Here is a 24,181-nt window from a genome sequence, read left to right as displayed (position 1 = left end):
GCCTTACGACCTCTACTTGGTTAGACTGGCGGCAGTTGGGCGCCGTCGAAACCTAACGGGATGTAGTGGCGGTAGAGGAGCTTCGCCAAGAATGAATAATCGAGGAGGCGCACATTCAATGGATTCAAGGCTAGGCCATGGTGGATAGCGGTGAGGAGCCGTTAGAGTTAGGTGCCTATAGAGAAAGAAGAAGGGACAAAGATAAGGCGGAGAGAAATCGATTTGTTCTAGGCCCTATATTTTTTATATCTAACGGCAAAAGGGAAAATCAAGTAACGGTGGGCTTTAGTGCTGCATAGACAAATCCTTCTTTTTTTACTTTTAATAAGAATTTTTATCGAATTATTTCAAACACGCCATTATGATGCATTGTTTAGACTGTCTCCAACAATGAACCTATATGAGCACCCAAACCCAAAATGGATAGCAAGAGACTCAAAATCAACCTCCAACAGAGTATCTATACGGAAGACCTATTTTGGGTTGCTTGAGAGGCACAACCCAAATATAGGCATCCTCTCTCCTGTGAACCCATTTGCAGAAATGATTCTCTTTTAGGTCTGGTTGTTGGAGAAGATGCCGAATAGGTATTGAATCTTTTGCCTGTAGCGCTACCAAATGGCGAATGGGTCTTGTATTTTGGGTGTTGTTGTTGGAGATAGCCTTATAAAGCATTGTTTGGGTGCTATGCCAATAAGTCACGAGATTAACAAGCCTAGCGCTTTCTTCCAACGAAAAGATTATAATTAAGCGTACAAGGGCACCCATGTTAGGCCACAGTCGCAGCTTAGATAGGCGGACGAACTTAACCAGGAGCGAGAGACGTGATCCATTTTTGAAGACCAGCTATATAATTAATTAATTAACTAACAAAATAAGTGTAACATGTAACCTTGATCTGGTAGACCTAGTCCATTTTTATGGAGGCCACCAATGTAATTAATTAATTAATTAAAAATAGGAGTAATATCTACCCATGATCTCATTGTTTAATGGACCTAACCTAGCGTGATTCTGACCTATATTCGTGCTTGAACTTGGACCAGTGGCCATCTCACTCCCACACATGGAATGGCTTGGGGAAGATGGAAAGGATGCGGCAGTAGATTCACATTCCGAAGCACGCTTAGAATGGCTGAGGTGGCGGCTACGTTAGGGTAGGACGCCGCTTGGGAGTTGGAGGAGAGCACGGTGGCTGCATGCCTTCCCGCCGCCGCTCCTACTCTTGCTTGGATTGGATTGGCCTGCGTTCACATTTTCACAATTCATCATCACGATTTTTGATTTCGATTCCGACTCCGATTCAAACTGCAAACACCCTCCAGCATTTTCTTTTCTGTCTATCGATCTTTTCATCCCAAGCGACCCGATCCCATAGATTTATATAGGCAACACGCCGCTTCTTGAATTCTGATCCCCAGCCGATTCGGTTCCATACCAAACCATCAAACCAATCCAATCCAATCCCGCCTAAAACCCTACCCCGGGGAGGAGCCGGAGGAGAGGAGAGTAGCAGATCAAGCGAGCCGTCGAGGAAGAGAGCAATGCCGCCGCCGCAGCAGCTGCCCTCCGATCACCCCACGCCCCGGCCGCGGCCCAGGCCCCCGCCTCTGGCCCGCAAGAGCTCGGTCCTCGTCCACGCCGCCGCCGCCGCCAAGAAGATGGCGCGCCCGGCGTCCGCGCTCGACCTGACGGCGCTCCCCGCCTCCGCCAGGCCCAGGCCGCGCCCGCCCTCGACGCCGGCCAAGAACGGTGCCCCGGCCAAGAGCGGGACCGGGACCGGGAGGCCGGCGTTCATGGCGCCGCGCGGCGCCCAGACCGTGCGCCCCGCGCGGCGGCCCACTCCGGGCACCGCCGTCTACGTGCGCACCATCTTCCGGCCCCGCAACGTCAACATCAAGTGCCGCATCCTGCTGTGGCTCCGCGCGCGGGTCGTCTCCTCCGCCGACGCCTACCACTGCACCGTCAAGTACGCCGCCGACCTCAGCGACATGTTCGCCGGCAAGATCGTAAGCAAGCCCGCCGACCACGTCCGCCTCGCGCCACGCCCCACGACCGCCAAGCCGGCCAAGCCCATGACACTGGCGCTCGAGGCAAAGGAGGAGGCGTCGTCATTGCCACCACGATGATCCAGGGCGTCCTCATTCCCTGTACATGCTTCTTTGAGCAGAGATTTTGTGGGTGCTCATTCTTGGAGCAGAGATTTTGTGGGATGCTCATTCTTTGAGCAGAGATTTTGTGGCGCTTAGACACTTAGTCTTGCGGATCAGTGCCACAGCCTTACCCGGCTTTCGATCGATCGTAGTAAATTTTCGATTGATCTTAGTGAACTATTGATAGCTTTATGCGGCTTTTCGAATATTTCGCAGTGAAAAAAAAAATCTTAGTTTTTCACGAGTCGATCGATCTTGCTTGCTTCCGAGTTCCGATGATCGTTGAAGAGTGATCTTCAATCGGCACGGGAGAAGATTGAGATGATGCCCGTGGCATGAAAAGGCCCTAAAGGGTGAGAGAGTCAGCAGAGCTGCTTGTGCTGCTGATGCCGACGCCAACGCAGATTCATAAAACATCAATGTACTGGTTTAATTGTTTAATTGTAATCATACTACACTGCTATGGCAATGTCATATCTTCCAGCGGCGGGATACGAAGAGATTAAAATCTGGAGATAGCACAGCACAATTATAACACCATTGCAAAGAGTTAAACTCACCATGTAGTAGAACTACACAAACATTATAAAGTGATGACCCAGTAAAACCTGGAGCTCATGTATGTTGTGAACCAACCAAACATAACAATAATCATCATAACCAGCAAAATGGATTCCATGGCATCTCAACATGCACAACCTTAGGTAAAAGCTTGGATGGAGAAACTAAAAGTTTCCAGACTGCGAACACAAAGAGTGGCTGGTGCCGGCCTAGGAGAGGAGGAAGGGGGCGGAGCAAAGAGTGCCATCACACGAAAACCATGACCTCACAGCAGTGGTCGAGTAACATTTCACTATTTGGAGTCTATGATCAGGCTCTTGCCTCCTGAGCTACTTCTTCAAAAGTTTCTCCAGGAACAAGCTCTGGAACATCATCATCGTTGTCTTCCTTGGCCTGTGCCGCCGCCGCAGCAGCAGCCACCTGCTTCTGCATCTCCTCGGCAATCCTCTTCAGGTGTTCCATGTTGTCAGGGCCTGGAAGAATAAAAAAAAGGCGTTTAAGTCTCTTTCATATCCTTAGACCTGGCTACAAGCTTCGGTTTGTATTTGATTGAACACACAGACAGCAACAGAGCAGGCAGAACAGAAACTCTAACTACCAAACTTTTAAGGCAACAGATACAATATGCAAAGAGTATACATCAAACCAATTCTCGTGTGTCTAGCAGTGCTAACCGTCAAGAGAATACGACAAAAGATAAAACAAGAAATGGTGGGATGCAGCAACAAATGTTTCTGATAATGTTAGAAAAAGACCAGGACATTAAATGATAACAAAGACATTAAATGGGCAGAACTTGCCTAATCAAGCGTAGCTACGACTCCTCAAATACGTTACAAGATAACCATTTTTTGGATAACCTAAACATTAAGTACAGAGTGTAACATACCAAGTTGGTTGATGATCCCAGGCAAAACATCTTGTAGCTCTGTCAATACACAATAAATAACGATTTGAATAAGTCAGCAGCATAAAAAAGAAAGCTGAGCTTTTTTCTATGTAAGTAGATGCAACATGCATCATTGGCTTTACTACATGTACACCATTTTAGAAACCAGAGCAGAAACCACTCAGATAGCAGCTTACTGAATAAAAATGCAGTTTTTAAAAAACAAAAGGACCCACAATTGTGTTCAGATTAACCAGGTGCAGAATTCTGTAGGTGTAAAGACTAGTAAACCAGATTTCGGATTTCCAAACATCTCACAAGGATTCAGCAAAGCTTAGCTGCTGTACTTGGGCAACCAGTGAACCAATCATATAGGTAGAACATGCACTGATCAGAAAACGTTATAGCTCTGAGAGTAACAACTAACAAGTTACTACATGACTGGTCAATCAAATGTAAACGAAGAATGAATATTCTTACTTTTCGTCAGTGGAGATCCACTGACCACCCATGTGTTTGCCGCGATGGAAGCTTGCACTGCATCAGCAGAGGAGAAAACATCAGCCAAACGAGTCAACAACAGCAGGATACCTCATTTTAACATGTAACAGTAACCAGCAACAACAGTGCAGGTGATGGCAGACCTTTGGGATTCAAGAACTGGATGACGAGATCGTCCTTGAAGATGTTCACCTCCTCGATTGCCGGGATGGTGTTGACCCCTACTCTCTTGAGCGTGCTCTGCAGCCTCTTGTCGTCCGTAGTGCCCGTCTTGTGGACAGCCTTCTTCTTCCTATAAACCCAAAGCTCAAGTTTTTATTATCACTGGCATCGCAGCCACAGATGAACACGGAAGCCAAGACAGGTGAATCGAGTCAGTCAGTAACACCTACCTGCGCATGGTGCCCTTGCCGCCGGTGCGGACGGCGCCGGCCATCTTCATGAGCCTCTCCTTGTTCATCTGCGCAACGGAACGGATCTATCGCGAGAACTAATAGGTTCTAGCGCACCCAGAAATCGGGGTTGCGGTCTCCGATTTAGTACGACGATGTCCGATTGAGGAGCGGAAGAAATGACTGACCTTGATGGTGGTGGGGGGCGGCGCGGGGAGGCGACGGTGCGCGCGCAGAGAGGGATGGGGGCAGCAGGAGGAGGAGGCGGCGGCGGCGCGAGATGGGCGGTAGGTTTTGGAGAGGATTATAGGGTTATCAATTTTCCACGCAAGTCCCTGGAGTTTCTTCGTATTATGTAGCCCCTCTAAAAAGGCTTTCAATGGGCCGCCCATCGGATTAGGTTGAGCGATGGGCCTGTATACTTCTTTCATATTCATGGTCTTCTTTCATCTTTGTGGATTTGTGGATCATTTTTTTTTTCTTATGATAGAACAAATAGTGGTTTAAGGTTAACAACAATCTTCAACTCGGATGAACAAAATGAGCATGTAGCCTACTGGTTACATTGCTTTACTGGTATCTTCAGATCTTAGGTTTGAGTCCCCATTAGAGCGAATATAGAGGGGTCTAATTTCCTCTCGTCGCTAAAGAGCGAATATATGGGGTGACTTCGTGAATCTCGAGATCTATCGGCTCAGTCCTTCGGAGGTGCTCATAGAGGCATGGTTTATGTGCGTGTGTTCATAGATGTGAGTGTGCGTGCGTGTTGGGCGTCTGCGTTGTACTGTGTAATTCTAAAAAAAAGATTTGCTCTCGTCTCTAAAGCCCGAGTTTAGAGATTTGAGTTCTTTCTACCTTGATAGAAAATACAATGGGGGAGGTTATACCCCTTGGCAACTGGCTGGCAATGTTCACTATGGTTTACTGATTGAGGCAGTTTATGGTGAAAGAAAAAATCTTGGCTGCAAATTATGATAAATTGTGGGTATGACAAGTAGGACACTATAATAGGAATTTAAGAATTTGTGTAACATAAAAGGTGTGGTAGCAAACCAGATAAATATAATTTTTAGATAAAGTAAAGTTGCATCCACAATACAATACCTTGAAAGGTGGGTGCGGATTAATCCAACAACATTTAAAGTACTCAAATACATGTAATAACTAGGCTAATTGGTGCATGTTCGGTCCAAACACTAAAAATATGTGTTGACATACTAACACGTGCATTGTCCGTAGGACCGCTTGCAGTGGGGAGTTTAATGCTATAAATTTGCACATAACCCTTTGGTTGTTCTAAGCGTGACTACAATGTCCGCCTCGTCGAGCCAACATAGGCAACACAAAGGCGTCATTTTTACTGCCTTGAAAATATTAATATTATTGTAAATTTTATTGCAATTCATGTGGACCACAAGCACAAAATAACAAATACAACTGAAGCTAGCTATTATAACCAGCAGATTCATTAATCTTCAATCTAGACGCCTGGATTGTGCCTTTGGAGGCTTGTAGATATATTTTCATGGGCTCTAAATATTTTATTCAAATTCATCATAATGCAATGTATCGCTATATTTTTTGTTTGGATTTTTTAGAAGTTTAGAAGCATTTTTTGTGGTTTAAAAACCATATTAAGTATTTATTACATTTTCTAACCAAAAAGAAAAACTGCCTCCAAGACCGCTTGGGCAGCGAAGTAATTTGAATGATTTTTAGAGTTAATACGGTGCAATGTTTGATTTTAGAGTTCATGGAAAAATACAGAGTACGATGATAGCTTAAGGGCCTGTTTGTTTGAATTTATCAGCTAGAATCTACAATGTTTTTCTCTCACAACAAAACAGCTTCAACCGACTTATCAACCGATTTTAAAACCAGCCGAATAAGCCGATAGAATGGATTATTTTCATTAAATAGTGGGTTGTCATTTTTCTCATAAATTTATGGGTTTTAGGCTTTTTGACCCACCGGCCCCCGCGCTCTGCCTCTCTCCGCAGTCAGCCACTGCGAGCCTCTGACCAACTACCACCACCACGGCGACGGAGATGACGCCGCCTCACCTCCCCGTCACCGTCGCCGTCGCCGTCCTTCTCCTCTTCCTCTGGTTCCCGGCGACCCCACCTGCCGCCGCTGACCCGACCCCGACCCCATGGCCCCCGCAGTTCCACGCGACGCTGGTCATGGACTACCACGGCAACATGTCCGTGGCCGACCTCTGGTACGACTGGCCGGGCGGCCGCAACCTGCACGTCATCCGCTACCAGCTCGCCGCCGACGCGCCCTACTACGATAACGAGTGGAACAACGGCACCTCTTTCTTCTACACGCCGGCGCGCCGCACCTGCCGCTCCGCCGCCGTCGGGGTCGGCATCCTCCGCCCCGACTGGCTCCGGCCTGGCGCCGTCTACCTCGGCCGCCGCGACGCCGGCGGATTCGACTGCCACGTCTGGGCCAAGGCCGACTTCATCACCTAAGCGGCCCGTCAAGTGGGTCTTCTACACAGGTAGCTTGTGGATTTCATTGATTTCCCTTCCTTCTCGAACACAATTGGCGTGCCGTTTTGACTTTTGAAGGCGGCAGGAGCGAATTTGCAGGATCCTACATGCAACATTGAGCTTACATGTTCTCTAGTTCCCCGTTTAATCGTTTATAGTTAAAAAACAATGGGAATGCTTAATCTACTTGATTATAGAAAAAGGCAATGTTTCAAATGCTGGTACATTGTTACTGTTGGACAGCTTAATTAGGGTGGGCAGGACCCAAATTGGAGGAATTATAACACATCAAGGAGACTAGGAGATTGAATCTGCATGGCATGGTGCCACCAAAAATCTCTTGACCAACTATTGTATAGTAGTACTACTCTTCTAACTTGGGTGGAATGCTTTCCTTCCAAGGATCAATGGTACCCTCCTCACATTATGCAATTTTTTATATATTAATTATACTTCATTCACAGATTAAGTCTATCTTACAGAAAGGACATCAAAGAGATCCCAATTTGGCATAATAAATAAGTAAATGAAGAATTGAATTTCATTTCTGCCTACATCTTTTAGAAGTGTGAATTTTATTTCTTGCCAACGTCTTCTAGAAGACTGAATTTTATTCATGAGGTCTGGCGCTTCTATGTCTATAAACTTTGTGCACCAAGCACCATATGAAAAATCACCAGAAGGTTGGTCTCATTATTACGCCCAGTATCATACCTTCCAGTAGCATTTATTTTAGATGTAAACTAATTCCCAATAAATAGTCCAATTTAATCAAAATGGGCAGCAAGAGCCAGAGGGATGTCTCCACTATTCACTCAGCGTCTTGTTTTGGTTCCAAGCCAATGCATGCACATGCACTTGTTCGTTTAGGAATATCTAGGTCATCTCTGGACTATTATCAGTCGCATTTGCTCCAATTTATTTCCCATTTTCTCAGTCTCACTAACAGGCTTGAAGACAATCACCAAGTAGTAGAAAATGTGTTTCTGAACAACATTGTTAGCAACTTTGGCCCCTTAAACTTACTTGATTTGAAACCTGTCCACATTTTGTGGTAGCTGGTCCCCAATCAATTTGTGTTTATGTGCATGCTTCATTTCAGCCAAGCACTGACCCATGAATATTGGTCGTTCCCATTCAAAATCAAGCACTGAAGCTCTTATAGTTGTAGGTCTAGCTTGTTGTTTTAGTGTCATCTTACAAAGGGCATGCAGAGCTGTCTAAAAGGGCGGGATAATGGAAAATACAGTGTATGCAATTATCAGACTCACCATTGGGCATCAACCTATCTGTCATTCTTCATTGATAAATCTTGTCTGGGCTTCTACCACTTTTGGTTGTCCACTAAAGTAAAAGATGTAAATTATAAACAAGTGTCAAGTCTGTCACATTTTTTTCCAAGTTAGCTTGGTTAAGGTGTGAAGACCATCTAGTTGTCCCTTGATGTTACGGATGTCTTTCTGTATTGCTTATTGCATCACAGTCTTATTTTGAAGTTAATTAACTTGGTTAAGGTGTTACATTTAGAAACCTCTGGCTTGTCTGTCTATAAGCTTGTGCATCAAGCGCCATTTGGAAAATCACAGGAAGGCACATTGTCACATTATTCTTTCCAGAACCATAGCTGTCTTGTTTGAATGAAGTGGGATTGAGCTAGCTTAATTTGGAATTAAATTGTACCCAGTAAATACGCCACTTGAATCAAAATGGCCAGCAAGACCCAGAGGAATGTTTTCACTATTTACTCAGTGTCTTGTTTTCTCCATGTCACAGCATGCTTGTTGTTTCAGGAATATCTAGGATTGTAGGTCATCTTTGGACTATTACCAGTTGCATTTGCTCCAATTGTTTTGCCCATTTTGTCATTTTTGCTGTCAGACTTGAAGACAATCACCAAGTACTGTAAACTGTGTGATTCTGAAGAACTTTGTTTAGTACCTGTTCGCTTGAACTTATCAGCTAGAATCTACAGTATTTTTCTCTCACAATAAAACAGCTTCAGCCGGCTTTAATACCAGCCGATCAGGCCTTATTGAAATTCGTCCAAATTTTGTGGTAGCTGACCCTCAATCATGTTAGCATTTATGTGCATGCTTCCATTCAGCGAAGCACTGACCCATGTACATTGGTTGTAACATGCCCCTACAGAAAGTTCTTGTTGTAGGCCTACCTTTTTTTTTAATGTCATCTTACGAAGGGTATGCAGAGCTGTCCAAAACATTGGGATAGTGGACAGCACTGTCTATGCTAGTCTGAGACCCCTCATTATCGCTGGGCATCAACCTATCTGTCATTTCTTCAATGATAAACATAGTGTTAGCTTCTACCTCTTTTAGCTGCCCCTTATTATTAAAGTAGAAGATGTAAAGTATAACCAAGTGTGTCACATTGTTTTTTTTTCCAAGTTAGCTTGGTTATGGCATGAGGACCATCTAGCTGTCACTTGAAGTAGCAAAGGTCTTTCTGTATTGCCTTTGAGTGAAATATTTCTGTATTGTTTATTATATCAAATTCTTGTTGTGAAGTTAGCTTGGTTAAGGTGTCACCAAAGTGATACAGCAAGTAAATTCAACTAAATTTGCCATGCTCAGGAGTCCAGAAAAAAAATCAAATGAAGCTATACTTCTTGTTTACTCCTTTGGTGCTAAGCTAGTCAGCATTGCCACACTCCTTTTTTTTCATAACAGCATCGCCACACTCGTTGTATTGCTGTCCCTGAACTACTGGCACTAGTTGGCTTACATCTGAGTGTTAGGACGGATATGACACTTTACCATGACAGCCAAGTAAGCACTTATTTCATGCACGACAGATATTCAGCCTGTTCGTTTTTTTTGTTTCAGCTAGGACTTATCAGTCATGGTACAGTATTTTTCCTTCCTTTCACAATAAACCAGCACCAGCCGGGCTTATCAGCCCAGAAACCAGCCAGCGAACATGCTGATTGGCACGCTTCTTGTTAGGCTCTGCAGCCCGGCCCCCAAATGAAGGAGGAACAAACACTATAACTTGCCTTGCAGTCCAGTGATAATAACCACAAATATATACGGGTGCCAGCTGAAGTCACCATGAGATCTCTGGGCGAGCACCTGCTTTCTTCTGTACTGTAACCTCTGTGCATTTTGCCGATGTGCAGGTAGGATCGCCTATGTGATGGGCTTTGAGGTGGGAGCCGTGCTAGAGGACGCGGCGTGGCAGGCCCCGGAGTACTGCTTCACCAAGGACGGTGGGCTGGCTGCCGAGACCACAACCAATCGCTTGGTCGTAAACGATCGTAAATTTCTAACTAAAAATAGTGTTTTTCTCTCACATCAAACTAGCCAGCAGTAAATAATCTACGATCTAATACGGTCTCCCGAACAGGAGCGTGCTGTGAGGGCTCGATGACTCATCTTGCGGCCATGCATGTTGTCGTCCTGGTCCCCGGACCTGGTACGGCCTTGCCGCCTTGGCCTTTTTGGGCATGGAGATGCGGTGTGAACAGGGTGACTATGCCTTTCATACATGACACATGCCCGCATTTACCATTGCCTCTTGTGCAGTAATGTTTTGCCTGTGTCTTGTTATCTCTGACTAAAGATGGCAACGGCTAATATCTACGCGGACAGTGGCTTCGCACGCCCGCGTCCACGAAAAAATCCTCATGCCCGCACCCGCGTCCGCCACCCGCCACGGGCAACAACCTGTGCTCATGCCCATGCCCGAGGGCACAGATTCATGCCCGTATCCGCGCCCGCCGGGTCAGGTGCCTGCGGGTACGCGGGTTTTTTTCTGCCCGTTGCCATCTTTAGTAATATGTGCGCGGATAGTGGCTTCGCACACCCGCGCCCGCGAGAAAAATCTCATGCCCGCACCTGCGTCCGCCACCCGCCACGGGCAGCAACCTGTGCCCATACCCGTGCCCGGCATAGATTCATGCCCGTATCCACGCCCGTCGGGTCGGGTGCTCGCGGGTACACGGATTTTTTCTGCCCGTTGCCATCTTTATCTCTAACCAAATGAAGCGAGGCGTACAAAACTGATGGAGTTGTTGGCCCCTTGATCCTCAAAACGGGTGAGCTGACTACTCATCTGCGTTGCCGACCACACACTATGGCTAGAAATAGAAGAAGGAAGGAAGAACAAAGCATACACACATAGCACAAGCACCAGCGTTGGTCGGAGCTCTACAGAGGAGATGGCAAAATTGAACTCGCTCTCTTTACTTAGTTGCAGTGGGAAGCTATATATACAACTCTACCCATCTAATCCTAGTACACAGACATGTCAGGCTGCCATGCTGCTACAATGACTATATATGATAGTTGATAGCAGGGCTGACTTTGGCGCCTACCCCTGCTGTGGCTACAAAGCGACAGAGGAGCCGTTTGGCGTCTGTCCCTGCAGCGGCTACAGCGCGGCAACAGGGAGCCCTTTCGACGCCTGCCCCCTGTCACGTGTTCACATAGGGGAGCAGCAGATTACTTAACAATTCTTTCCCTAATCCTGCTGCTAACCCTAGAACTTCCTCCATGCCGATCATCTTCTTCAGCTGCATGAACTGAAGACGACTGAGCGGCTTGGTGAGGACGTCCGTGAGTTGCCGACCAGTTTTGACGAACTCGATGACGATCTGCCCTCCATTGACACAGTCCCTGAGGAAGTGGACTTAACGTCGATGTGCTTACTCCGATCGTGGAGAACCGGATTTTTTGTGAGGGCAATGGCGGGTTGGTTGTCCACCATCAGTGCTGGTGGGTGAGCTTCCACATCGGTCAGCTCGCCCAGCAGCCGGCGCAGCCACACAGCTTGGCAAGCCGCTGTGGCCGCCGTCACGTACTCTGCCTCGCACGTGGACAACGCCACTACCTTCTGTTTCAGCGACAGCCATGAGATTGGAGCCGACCCGAGTAAGACGAGCACGCCAGAGGTGCTCCGCCGTCTGTCGATGTCTCTGCCATGTCTGCATCACTGAACACAGTGAGCTACAGCCTACTTCCACCGGTCTTAGGGAAGACGATCCCCTGATTCACCGTCCCCTTGACATAGCGCAACAGTCGCTTTACCGCAGCTCAGTGAACCTCTCGGGATTCCTCCATGAAGCGGCTGACGTAGCCCACGGCGAACGCAATGTCCAACCTCATGTGGACTAGGTAGCGCAGACCGCCAAAGTTGCTCCGGTAGAGTGTTGCATCTACCTTCACCGTGGTACTGGCCTTCGTCAGCTTTAGTCGCTCCTTCATCGGAGTCACACACGGCTTGCACTCAGCTATGGCGCTCCACTCCAACAGCTTTGAGGTGTACGCGCTCTGGCCGAGTGTGAGCACCTCCTTCCCCTGTCTCACCTCGATGCCGAGGTAGTAGGAGAGCGCGCCGAGATCGCTCATTCAAAAATGAGCCGTCATCTCGCGCTTGAAGCTGTTGATGTCCTCCATACGTGCACCAATGACGATCAAGTCGTCCACATATATGCCGACGATGAGCTCCTCCTTTCCTCGTCACCGCATGTAGAGCGCGTGCTCGGTTGCGCATCGTGTGAACCCAAGATCGCCCAGCGTGGCGTCAAGCTTAGCGTTTCACGCTTGCGGGGCCTGCCACAACCCGTAGAGCGCCTTACGTAGTTGGAGCACCCTATGCTCCACTCCCTTGACGATGAAGCCCGGAGGTTACCTAACGAAGACTATCTCCACCGGCTCACCGTTGAGGAAGGCCGATTTTACGTCCAGGTGATGGACGCGCTAGTTCTTTGCTGCTGCCAAAGCCAAAGCAGTCGGACAGACTCCATGCGCTCTACCGACGCAAAGACTTTCTTGAAGTTGATGTCCTCGCGCTGGACAAAGCCTCAGGCGACAAGGCACGCCTTGTGCTTGACAATGGCGTCGTGCTTATCCTATTTGACCTTATACACCCACTTCAGCCCGATCGGACGACATCCTAGAGGTGGATCGACGAGCTCCCAAGTCTCGTTTTCCTCGATCACCTTCATCTCCTCCTGCATCGCCCATTGCCAATTTGCATCGTGCTCGGCTAGCACAAACATGGGTGGTTCATCTGTGCTGACGAGAAATAGCTTTGGGTCATTGAGCAGCCAACCCGCTAGGCCTGAGGGCCCTATGCTGCCAACGATGTCATGCAGCCTACGGAACCGTACCTCCTCACCGTCGTGGAAGGCATCCACAAACTCAGTGATGTCGCTTGGAGGTGAGGCAAACTCGACCGGCGTCGATGGAGTTCCCTGTTCTACCGGAGTGGTTGGCACAGCACCTAGAGTGCTCGCCACTCCGACTACAGTGCTCGGCACTACTCCTGGACCACTTGTCACCACTCCTAGAGTGGTCGGCACCACTGCAGGAGTGCTCGGCACTAGTCTTGGAGTGCTCAGCACCACTGCAAGACTTCTCAGCTCTGCTATGGGAGTGTTTGGCACCCGTCCTGGATTGGTTGGCATCACTGCATGATCGCTCGGCACCACTCTTAGAGTGCTCGGCACCCCTCCCAGAGTGCTCGGCACCGCCCCAGGAGTGCTTGGCTCTGTTGCTGGAGTGGTTTGCACCTCCTCTCTAGTATCTCCACCACCGTGGATGACCAAGTGCTCGATGACGAAGGTGCTGGTGAAGCCGCCAGCTTCCCCCGTGCCTAGACTATCCTAGTCCTAGGCCGCCTTCTCGTCGAACATGATGTCGTGTGAGACAACCACCTTGCCTCCGCGTGGGTCGTAGAGCCAGTACACCTTGGTACCTTCCGCGTAGCCTAGGAGCACCATCGGTGTGCTCCTGTCCTCTAGCTTGGCAAGGTGAGGTTTTGTGTTCCTCACATGGCTGATGTAGTCAAATGTTCTGAGGAAGGATACATTCGACTTGCGTCCATGCCAAGCCTCGAACGACGTCTTTCCCTTCAGGGTTTGGTGGGTGCGCGGTTGAGGATGAACAACGCCATAGTCACCACCTCACCTAGAACCTTGCCGGCATGCCCTTGGCCTTCATCATGGATCGAGCCATGCCGATCACTGTCTGGTTCTGTCGCTCCACCACGCCATTCTGCTGTGGCGAGTACGGTGCAGTGTGGTGTCGCACCACACCCTGATTCACGTAGTATGCAGCGAACTCCACCAAAGTGAATTTGCCACCACGATCAGTCCTTAGCACGCGTAGCTTCTTGCCGCTCTTTGCCTCCGCGCGTGCCTTGAACTTCTTGATCGTCTCTATCACTTCGTCCTTGCTCGTCAGGAGTTGTAGCCACATATAGCGACTGCAATCATCCACGAGCAGGAGGAAGTACCACTGACCACCATTTGTGGCTAGCGTTATTGGCCTATAGAGATCGCCATGGATGAGCTCGAGAGCGTCCGCCGCGTGATACTTGGCCGCCTTTAGGAATGGTAGCCACCTCTGCTTCCTGGCCAGGTAGCTGTCACACAGCTCGCCTTCGTGCTTGATATGGGGTAGTCCTTGGACCATCTTCTCTAGCCGATCGAGCGCCTCAAAGCTGAGATGGCCGAACCGGGCATGCCACAGCCATAACTCCTTGATGTGCCGTGCTGCCAGGCACACTGGCTGCTCCACCTTCAAGTCAAGCAGGTACAATCAATTACATGAGCATTTTACCTTCATGAGAAGACGCCACTCCTGATCCCAAATCTTTAGGACCCCACTCTCAATCAGTACCTCACATCCGCGTTCATCCAGCTGACCAATGCTGATGATGCTTGAAAGCAGTTGCGGGATGTAATATACATCCGTTAGCGCGTGGTGCTCACCGTTCTGGCACCTAAAGATGATGGTGTCGCGCCCTCGGATCGCCACCCTTGAGCCATCACCGAACTTCACCATGCCGGTCACATCGTTGTCGAGCTCGGAGAAGGCTACCTTAGAGCCCATCATGTGGTTGCTAGCACCGGAGTCTAGGTACCATCGCTGCTCCTACTCGCTGCCCACACGTCTGAGGTGGACTTGGGCATGCGGTTCATCGAGGTGAACAACCTTTAGAGCCTTCTAGGCCCTTTCACCGCCATCCGCTCTCCCTTCTCCTTGGCCTCAACATCGTGTAGTGCACAGAACGTCGCCATCAGGAGAGTGGCCTCATCATCATCATCAGCCTTCGCTAGATGAGCCTCAACCTTCTTCTCCTACTTGCGATTTGGGCACTCCTTTGCCTAATGGCTCGTCTTCCCACAGTGCTGGTAGGCGTTGTGTCGACCTTCTTCTTCTCTGAAGAAGCCTTACCACGATGCTTGCCATCGCCACCGCGGCTAGAGGAGGCTTCCTCGGACTTCTTCCTCCGGGTAGCTGAAAGCTCTAGTTTAGTTTTGGTGAATTGATGAAACCCTAAGTGCTAACCTAGTTTATCAAAGTGGTTATGAGATAGGTGGCACATTCCAAGTGGTGGAGCAAATGAAGATCATGACATGATGATGGTGATGCCATGGTGATGATCAAGTGCTTGGACTTGAAAAGAAGAAAAAGAGAAACAAAAGGCTCAAGGCAAAGGTATAAGTGGTAGGAGCCATTTTATTTCGGTGATCAAGACACTTAGCAAGTGTGATCACATTTAGGTTCGATAGCCGTACTATTAATAGGGGTGAAACTCATATCGAAATACGGTTATCAAAGTGCCACTAGATGCTCTAACTCATTACATATGCATTTAGGATCTAGTGGAGTACTAACACCCTTGAAAATGTTTGTGAAAGTATGCTAACACACGTGCACAAAGGTGATACACATTGTGTTTAGCACTTGGCAGCAAGGGTAAGAAACTTCATCAGCGGAGTGTCCATCCGTAGAGTGCGGACAGTCCGATGGTGCCATCGGCACCCTGTACAGAAAAGATAGATGTCGGGGACTTAATACTGGGGTACCCAAAGAGGAGTTAATAATCGTCAGACGTTAATAGTTCTGAACAGACAAAAACGTAGCTACACTTCTTGCCTGAATGACTGAAGATTGGCTCCGCCTCGCCCGATGTCTGAGGGCAGGTTTCGCCTTGCCCGACGTCCGAGGGCTGGCTCCGCCTTGCCCGATGTCTGAGGGTAGGTTTCGCCTTGCCCGACGTCCGAGGGCAGGCTTCGCCTCGCTCGACATCTGGGGGCAAGCTCCTCCTTGCCCGACGTCCAAGGGTAGGGCTCCGCCTCACCCAACGTCTGAGGGCAGACTCCACCTCACCCGACGTCCGAGGGCAGGGCTTCGCCTCGCCCGATGTCTGGGGGCAAGCTCTGCCTCGCTCGACGTTTGAGGGCAGGGATCCACCTCGCCTGACATCTAGGGCTGGCTCTGCCTCGCCCGACCCCCGAGGGTTGGACTCCGCCTCGCCTAACGTCTGAGGGCAGGCTCCGCCAAGCCTGACGTTTGAGGGCTGGCTCCGTCTTGCCCAACGTCTGCACCCTGCTCCTTCATAATGACAAGCATAGGTTAAGACAGGATACTCAAGTCGACCGCAGTACCGAGGACCATACCCTGCACGCCTGTGGGCATGTAGCGTCAGGATATGATGGGACGGGCGCTTTAAGCCCTTGTAGGCATGATAGAGCCCGAACAGTGTTGTAGGCGCCGACTTTCGTCTTACAGTGTTGTGGGCGCCGCCATCACCCCTCGGATGTAGATCCTGACATAAACATACGACAACCACTACAATCTAGGAGGGAACTCATATCATCTACAATGATGGACGTATGGTCACTTCCCCATCTGCTCCCTGTTGGGTCACAGCTCGGCACCTTGGCATGCCGCACCGTCTGCCGAAGTAGGATGGGATGCGACCACTTGCTGAACAAAGCCAGAGCACGGCCTATTAGGATTGACGAACATGCTATCCCTAGCACCATCCGCCATGTCAGTAGGGCAAGCTCAAGGGAAAAAGGAAGACCCAACACCTTTGAAGGACCTTCTCTACCTTTGGTTTTTCCTCTTTTTCCCATCTGTAATCCCTGCTCCCCCTTGGTCTATAAAAGGGAGGGCAGAGCACCCCATTAAGGGACAGATCGATTTCGCACACAACACATCACACAACACACAACCAAGCAGCAACCGAGCTCTTGGCATCCTTTCGACCTTTCCATCAGAGACTTAGGACCTGTCCCTCTCTAACCGTTTGTACCCCCTACTGCGAACCTTTTTAGTGCTAATAACACGAGCAACAGCAAACTGGACATAGGGACATTATGCTCGAGCCAGTATAAACCTTATATCCTTTAGTACACCATCCGGGCCTAACGCATAACAAATATAAATTTACTAGTTGGTGTTTATTCGAAACATCGACAACAGGATTTCACAGAGTGCACCGGACGCTGGTCTCAACTAGACCGGTGCGTTCGGTCAGTGGAAGCAGTGAAGACGCTAGCGTCGGTCTTCGATCGGATGCTGGGTCACTTCATGACCGGACAATGATGGGGTGTGCCCGGTCCTGCTGACATGGTAGCGCATAGAGAAGCAGGTGACTGATCGGACGCTGGGTGAGTGAAAGCTCTTGTTTGGTTTTGGTTAATTGATGAAACCCTAAGTGCTAATCTAGTTTATCAAAGTGATTATGAGATAGGTAGCACTACTTCAAGTGATGAAGCAATGGCGAAGATCATGACGTGGTGATGGCATGGTGATGATCAAATGCTTGAACTTGGAAAAGATAAAAAAGAAAAACAAAAGGCTCAAGGCAAAGGTATAAATAGGAGCTATTTTATTTTGGTGATCAAGACACTTAGCGAGTGTGATCACATTTAGGTTAGATAGCCATACTATTAAGAGGGCTAAAACTCATATTGAAATACGGTTATCAAAGTGCCACTAGATGCTCTAACTCATTGCATATGCATTTAGGATCTAGTGGAGTGCTAACACCCTTGAAAATGCTTGTGAAAATATGCTAACACATGTGCACAAGGTGATACACTTGGTGGTTGGCACATTTGAGCAAGGGTTAGAAACTTCATCGGTGGAGTGTCCGCCCGTAGAGTGCGGACAGTCTGACAGTGCCACCGGCGCCCTATACAGAAAAGACAGGGGTTCACAGAGTGACCGGACGCTGGTGAAGCAGTGGTCGGACGCTGGGTCTAGAGTCCAGTCAATAGCAGCAGTGAGCACGCATCTTGGTCTTATGATCGAACACTGGTGCGAAGAGTGACCAGACGCTGGCTGGGTGCGTCCGGTCAGTGCTGACGTATGCTGATGTGGGGCATACAGAAGAGACGTTGAGTGACCGGACGTTGGGTGAGTTCGGTCGGGCATGACCGAACATGTCCGGTCATGAAATGTCGCGTTTGGAACCTTACTGGAAATGACCGGACACTGAGGTCTAGCGTCCGGTCACTTTCTAACTGACGCGTCCGGTCATCTCTTGACCGTTGAAAACGGGCGATCGGCATTTGAAGCCGATGACACGTGGCGCACATCGCACGACCGGACGCTGAGGTCCAGCATCCGATCAATATGATCAGAGCGTCCGGGCGGCCCGTGTTCAGTGCAGTGAGGAGCCCAACGGCTCTATTTCATGGGGGGCTTCTATTTAAGCCCCATGGCCAGCTCAAGCTCACTCTCTTAGCCATTTGCATTGACATAGCAACCTTGTGAGCTTAGCCAAAGCCCTCCCACTCATCTCCATCATTGTTTCATCATCATTATGAGGTTGAGAGAGAATCCAAGTGCATTGCTTGAGTGATTGCATCTAGTGGCACTTGGCATTCGTGTTTCGCTGTGGGATTCACTTGTTACTCTTGGTAGTTGCCGCCACCTAGATGGCTTGGAGCAGCGAGGATCGTTGAGCGGAGGTTGGTGATTGTGTCTGGCTCTGATCGTGGTAATTGTGAGGGGTCTTGTGCCTTCCCTAGTGGAGAGCCAAAAGGTAACTCTAGTGGATCGCTCGTGTCATTGAGTTACCTTACTTGTGGGTAGGTTCTTGCGGTGTTCAATTATGTGGACGAGATTCGTGCAACACCTCTTAGCCGCTGAACCACCAAGTGTTGGTCGACACAACGGAGACTAGCGTGCCGGCAAGCACGTGAACCTTAGGAAAAAATTGGTTGTCTCTTGCCCTTTGGTATTTCCCTGGTGATTGATTTAGTATTCATCTTGTGATTAGTTCACCCCTCTACACGGTGGTATAATCACCCTACTCACTCATTTATATTTTTGCAAACTAGTTGTGGCAAGCTCTTTAGTGTAATTAGAATTGATAGCTTGCTTTGTTATTTTAAGTTCATCTAGTGGAGCTCTTTAGAGTAGCAAGATTGAGAGCTCTTAGTGAGTAGTAACATTGCAAGTTGTGTGCCTAGTAATCATTGTAACTAAAATCGTTGGATAGGTGGCTTGCAACCCTTATAGAGCTAGAGCAAGTTTATATTTTGCTATTTGTCATACTAATCAAATTGCTCTAGTTAATTTATAGATTTTTAAATTGGCTATTCACCCCCCTCTAGCCATATTAGGACCTTTCAGTGAGTCCGGTCAGGGGTGACCGGACGCGTTCGGTTGTGAATTTTCACCTCTAGAAGCTTACTAGAAACGACCGGATGCTGGGGTCCTACGTCCGGACACTTCGAGCAGCGCATCTGGTCATCACTTGACCATTAGGATTGGGCGCTCAGTATTTGAAGAGAGGGATGATGTGGTAATCATCCATTGACCGGACGCTAGCAGGGTGCGCCTGGTCGATCTGACCGGAGCGTCCGGTCACCCTGAGTTGTGCCCAGTGAAGGGGTACAACGACTCTATTTTGTGGGGGCTTCTATTTAAGCCCCATGGCCGGCTCTAGCTCACTCTCTTAGCCATTTGCATTGACATAGCAACCTTGTGAGCTTAGCTAAAGCCCTCCCACTCACCTCCATCATAGATTCAACATCTTTGTGAGATTGAGGAGGTTCATGATGTGGAGTTTGATGAAACAAATGGTTCCCAAGAGAAAGATAAGAATCTAGATGATGTAAGAGGCACTCAATTGGTCAATGCAATGAAGAACATGGACATTGGTGATATAAGGCCTAGAGAGGTGATTGATGTTGGAGATGACAAGAATCAAGTGCTCTCTAACTCAAATGTGCAAGATAGTGGTTCTCATGATCAAGTTCAAGCAAGAACTAGTGATGACAAAGTGCAAGATCAACAACAAGTGGCTAGTTCATTATCTCAACCAAGTGATCTATCAAATGCAAGCAATCAAGTGCAAGTGCTTCAACCAACCAATGTTGTAAGAGATCATCTCTTGGACACTACCATTGGTGATATTTCAAGAGGTGTGTAAACTAGATCAAGATTAACTTTATTTTGTGAGTATTTCTCATTTGTGTCATCCATTGAACCTAAGAAGATAGATGAAGCTTTGAAGGATGTTGATTGGGTCAATGCTATGCATGAAGAGCTAAACAACTTTATAAGAAACCAAGTATGCGAGTTAGTTGAGAGGCCTAAGGATCATAATGTGATTGGAACCAAGTAGGTCTTTTGGAACAAGCAAGATCAAGATGGGATAGTAATAAGGAACAAAGCAAGATTAGTGGCTTAAGGTTACACTCAAGTTGAAGGTCTTGACTTTGGAGAAACATATGCCCCAGTTGCAAGATTGGAAGCAATTAGGATCTTGTTAGCCTATGCTTGTGCTCACAACATCAATGTACCAAATGGATGTGAAGAGTGCATTTCTCAATGGGTACATCAATGAGCATGTGTATATTGAGCAACCTCCCGATTTTGAAGATGAGAAGAAACCCAACTATGTTTACAAGTTGAGAAAGACTTTATATGGATTGAAACAAGCACCAAGAGCATGGTATGAGAGATTGAGGAATTTCCTACTCTCTAAGGAATTCAAGATGGGAAATGTTGACACCACTCTCTTCACCAAGAAACTTGGTATTGACTTGTTTGTAATGCAAATCTATGTTGATGATATCATATTTGGGTCAACAAATCAAGATTTTTGTGAGAAGTTTGGCAAGATGATGGCAAGTGAGTTTGAGATGTCCATGATTGGAGAGCTTAGTTACTTCCTTGGTCTTCAAATCAAGCTAATGAAGAATGGCATATTTATGAGTCAAGGCAAGTATATTAAGGACATGCTCAAGAAGTTTGAAATAGATGATAGTAAAGCTATTAGTACACCAATAGGGACAAGTGGAAGCTTAAATAGTGATGCTAGTGGCAACATGGTGGATCAAAAGATGTATCGGTCTATGATTGGAAGCCTACTCTATGTGACCGCATCAAAACCGAATGTGATGTTTATGCATGTGTGCTAGATTTCAAGCCTCACCAAGAGAGAGTCATTTGAAAGCAACAAAGAGATTATTGAGATACTTGAAGCATACACAAAATGTTGGATTGTGGTATCCCAAAGGAGCAAGATTTGAGTTGATTGGATATTCGGACTCTGATTATGCGGGATGTAAAGTTGAGAGAAAGAGCACATCGGGCATATGTCAACTATTGGAAAGATCACTTGTGTCTTGGTCATCAAAGAAGCAAAATAGTATAGCACTTTCAACCGCCGAAGCGGAGTACATTTCGGTCGGTAGTTGTTGTGCTCAATTACTTTGGATGAAGGCTACTTTGAGTGACTTTGGAATCAAATTCAAGCAAGTGACATTGCTATGTGACAATGAGAGTGCTGTAAAGCTCACCAACAACCTGGTTCAACATTCAAGAATAAAGCATATTGATGTCCGCCATCATTTCATAAGAGATCACCAACAAAAAGGGGACATTTGCATTGAGAGTGTGGGTACCGAAGATCAACTTGCCGATATCTTCACCAAGCCACTTGATGAGAAGAGGTTTTGCAAGCTAAGGAATGAATTGAACATATTTCACTTCTCCAATATGTGTTGATGCACCCCCAATTTATATGACATGCCTCTCCTTCAAGCAATTCAAGGTAAAAGTTGATTGGCATGGCATACATCCTTGCTAAGGACATGTTTAGTGCATCTAGACATATTTCACATTTGAATAGGCTCATTCATGAAAATAAATGAATTTGATGCTTGTATGGTACCACTATTGCTTGTATGCTTGAAATGATCTAGTGGTAGCTTATGACATGTTTGTGGGCTTGTAAACCTAGTGTTTGATCTAGAAAATAAGCTATAAGTGTTTAACTCAACATGGTACAAGATAAGCCTTATTTGAAGGTGTGAAGAAGCTTGTCCTTGGATCAAACCGAGTTAAATATCTTTTGCAAGTGATCTAGATTGAACCAAATTGAGAAAATGATCCTCATTTCACACGGTTTCACCTCAACCTATCTATAATTTGAGCTCACCTTTTGTGCTAATTATTGATAGGGGGAGATAAATTCACAAAGATAGTAAGATAGGAGGAGAAAACAAATGAAATGACATTATAAAGGGATCGTAAAAAATGCACATAAGTAGGGGGAGCAAGCTCATAAACTTGTATGTTGCATTTGAATGTGCATTTCATATATTTGCTTACATGGAGCAAGCTTATAAACTTGTATGTTGCATTTGAATGTGCATTTCATATATTTGCTTACATAGCACAAGTTCTAAATTTCAATATTCATGCTTGTGTGGTGATGCTAGTTATAGGTTTGAATGATGAAATGAAAAACTAGCATGCATAGGCTAAAATAACTAGACTTATGTTCATTCTATGGAAACTAGACCCTTGCTTGTAATGTTGGTCTCATGGGGTATTCTAGTTTTTGTGTATGTCTAGTTACTAATGGTGCTAAGAAAGGTATATTGGTGCACTCCGATTGGTATCACGCTTCAAAGGTCCATCTCTTATACCTTAGCATCATTTGGTAGACATTGTCTCCTATATTTCCTATCTAAGCATATATGCAAGCTATAATCCAAACTCTTAGCACATATATAAGGAGAGCAATTGCTATCATTTGGGATTCATGAAACTTGTCCATATCATTTACACATGGTAAATATACTTGGGCAAGCAACATGGATTCAATTAAATTTCAACTCATATCTTTGTGAAATAGTTGTCATCAATTACCAAAAAGGGAGAGATTGAAAGCTCTAGTTTGGTTTTGGTTAATTGATGAAACCCTAGGTGCTAACCTAGTTTATCAAAGTGATTATGAGATAGGTAGCACTACTCCAAGTGATAAAGCAATGGCAAAGATTATGACGATGGTGATGGCATGGTGATGATCAAATGCTTGAACTTGGAAAAGAAGAAAGAGAAAAACAAAAGACTCAAGGCAAAGGTATAAATAGTAGGAGCCATTTTGTTTTGGTGATCAAGACACTTAGCAAGTGTGATCACATTTAGGTTAGATAGTCATACTATTAAAAGGGATAAAACTCGTATTGAAATGCGGTTATCAAAGTGCCACTAGATGCTCTAACTCATTGCATATGCATTTAGGATCTAGTGGAGTGCTAACACCCTTGAAAATGCTTGTGAAAATATGCTAACACATATGCACAAGGTGATACACTTGGTGGTTGGCACATTTGAGCAAGGGTTAGAAACTTCACCGACGGAGTGTCCACCCGTAGAGTGCGGACAGTCCGACGGTGCCTTTGGTGCCCTATACAAAAAAGACAGGGGTTCATAGAGTGACCGAACGCTGGTGAAGCAGTGACCGAACGCTGGGTTCAGAGTCCGGTCAATAGCAGCAGTGAGCACGTGTCTTGGTCTTGTGACCAGACACTAGCACGAAGAGTGATCGAACGCTGGCTGGGTGCGTCCGGTTAGTGCTGACGTACGCTGACGTGGGGCGTACAGAAGAGACGTTGAGTGACCGGACGCTGGGTGAGTCCAGTCGGGCATGACCGGACGCGTTCGGTCGTGAAATGTCGTGTTTGGAACCTTACTGGAAATGATCGGACGCTGAGGTCCAGCGTCCGGTCACTTTCTAACTGACGCGTCCGGTCATCTCTTGACCGTTGAAAATGGGTGATCGGCGTTTGAAGCCGATAGCACGTGGCGCACATCGCACGACCGGACGCTGAGGTCCAGCGTCTGGTCAATATGACTGGAGCGTCCGGTCGGCCCGTGTTCGGTGCAGTGAGGATCCCAACGGCTCTATTTCGTGGGGGCTTCTATTTAAGCCCCATGGCTGGCTCAAGCTCACTCTCTTGGCCATTTGCATTGACATAGCAATCTTGTGAGCTTAGCCAAAGCCCTCCCACTCATCTCCATTATTGTTTCATCATCATTATGAGGTTGGAAGAGAATCCAAGTGCATTGCTTAAGTGATTGCATCTAGTGGCACTTGGCATTCGTGTTTCGCTTT

General features: G+C 47.2%; 3 protein-coding genes and 1 pseudogene across 4 annotated transcripts in view; 2 read left to right on the top strand and 2 right to left on the bottom strand.

Moving 5' to 3' along the window:
- The window catches only part of LOC136537645 (U2 small nuclear ribonucleoprotein A'-like), a 211,289-nt gene that overhangs the window by 20,107 nt on the left and 167,001 nt on the right, over window positions 1-24,181 (bottom strand). The window lies entirely within an intron of this gene.
- On the top strand, window positions 1,545-2,129 carry LOC136519227 (uncharacterized). The gene has a single exon (XM_066512789.1). The coding sequence runs from the start codon at window positions 1,545-1,547 to the stop codon at window positions 2,127-2,129; it is 585 nt and encodes a 194-aa protein (XP_066368886.1).
- Window positions 2,772-4,815, bottom strand: LOC136537644 (basic transcription factor 3-like). 2 transcript variants are annotated; one of them, XM_066529595.1, is made up of 6 exons: window positions 4,685-4,815; window positions 4,497-4,564; window positions 4,248-4,396; window positions 4,084-4,140; window positions 3,604-3,642; window positions 2,772-3,187 (listed from the first exon to the last, which is right to left on the bottom strand). In XM_066529595.1, the coding sequence occupies exons 2-6, from the start codon at window positions 4,562-4,564 to the stop codon at window positions 3,024-3,026; spliced, it is 477 nt and encodes a 158-aa protein (XP_066385692.1). In that variant the 5' UTR covers window positions 4,685-4,815; the 3' UTR covers window positions 2,772-3,023. The 2 variants fall into 2 exon arrangements, with proteins under 2 accessions (XP_066385692.1, XP_066385693.1); XM_066529596.1 differs by having other exon boundaries at window positions 4,497-4,582; window positions 4,685-4,703.
- Window positions 6,480-10,402, top strand: LOC136537643 (uncharacterized protein At4g14100-like; annotated as a pseudogene).

This window comes from Miscanthus floridulus, chromosome 2, assembly GCF_019320115.1.
Source record: "Miscanthus floridulus cultivar M001 chromosome 2, ASM1932011v1, whole genome shotgun sequence".
In the NCBI taxonomy this organism is placed as follows: Eukaryota; Viridiplantae; Streptophyta; class Magnoliopsida; order Poales; family Poaceae; genus Miscanthus; species Miscanthus floridulus.
The sequence above is the reverse complement of the archived record's forward strand: the minus strand, read 5'-3'. Positions and strand labels throughout refer to the sequence as shown.

Bases quoted from the DNA above. Each gene is read 5' to 3' on its own strand.
- LOC136537644 (XM_066529595.1), bottom strand. From the start codon at position 4,564: ATGAACAAGGAGAGGCTCATGAAGATGGCCGGCGCCGTCCGCACCGGC. The intron at 4,141-4,247 runs GTCTGCCATCAC...CTGCTGATGCAG, and splicing joins CCAGTTCTTGAATCCCAAAG to TGCAAGCTTCCATCGCGGCA. The intron at 3,188-3,603 runs GTATGTTACACT...TTATTCTTCCAG, and splicing joins TGGGATCATCAACCAACTTG to GCCCTGACAACATGGAACAC.
- LOC136519227 (XM_066512789.1), top strand. From the start codon at position 1,545: ATGCCGCCGCCGCAGCAGCTGCCCTCCGATCACCCCACGCCCCGGCCG.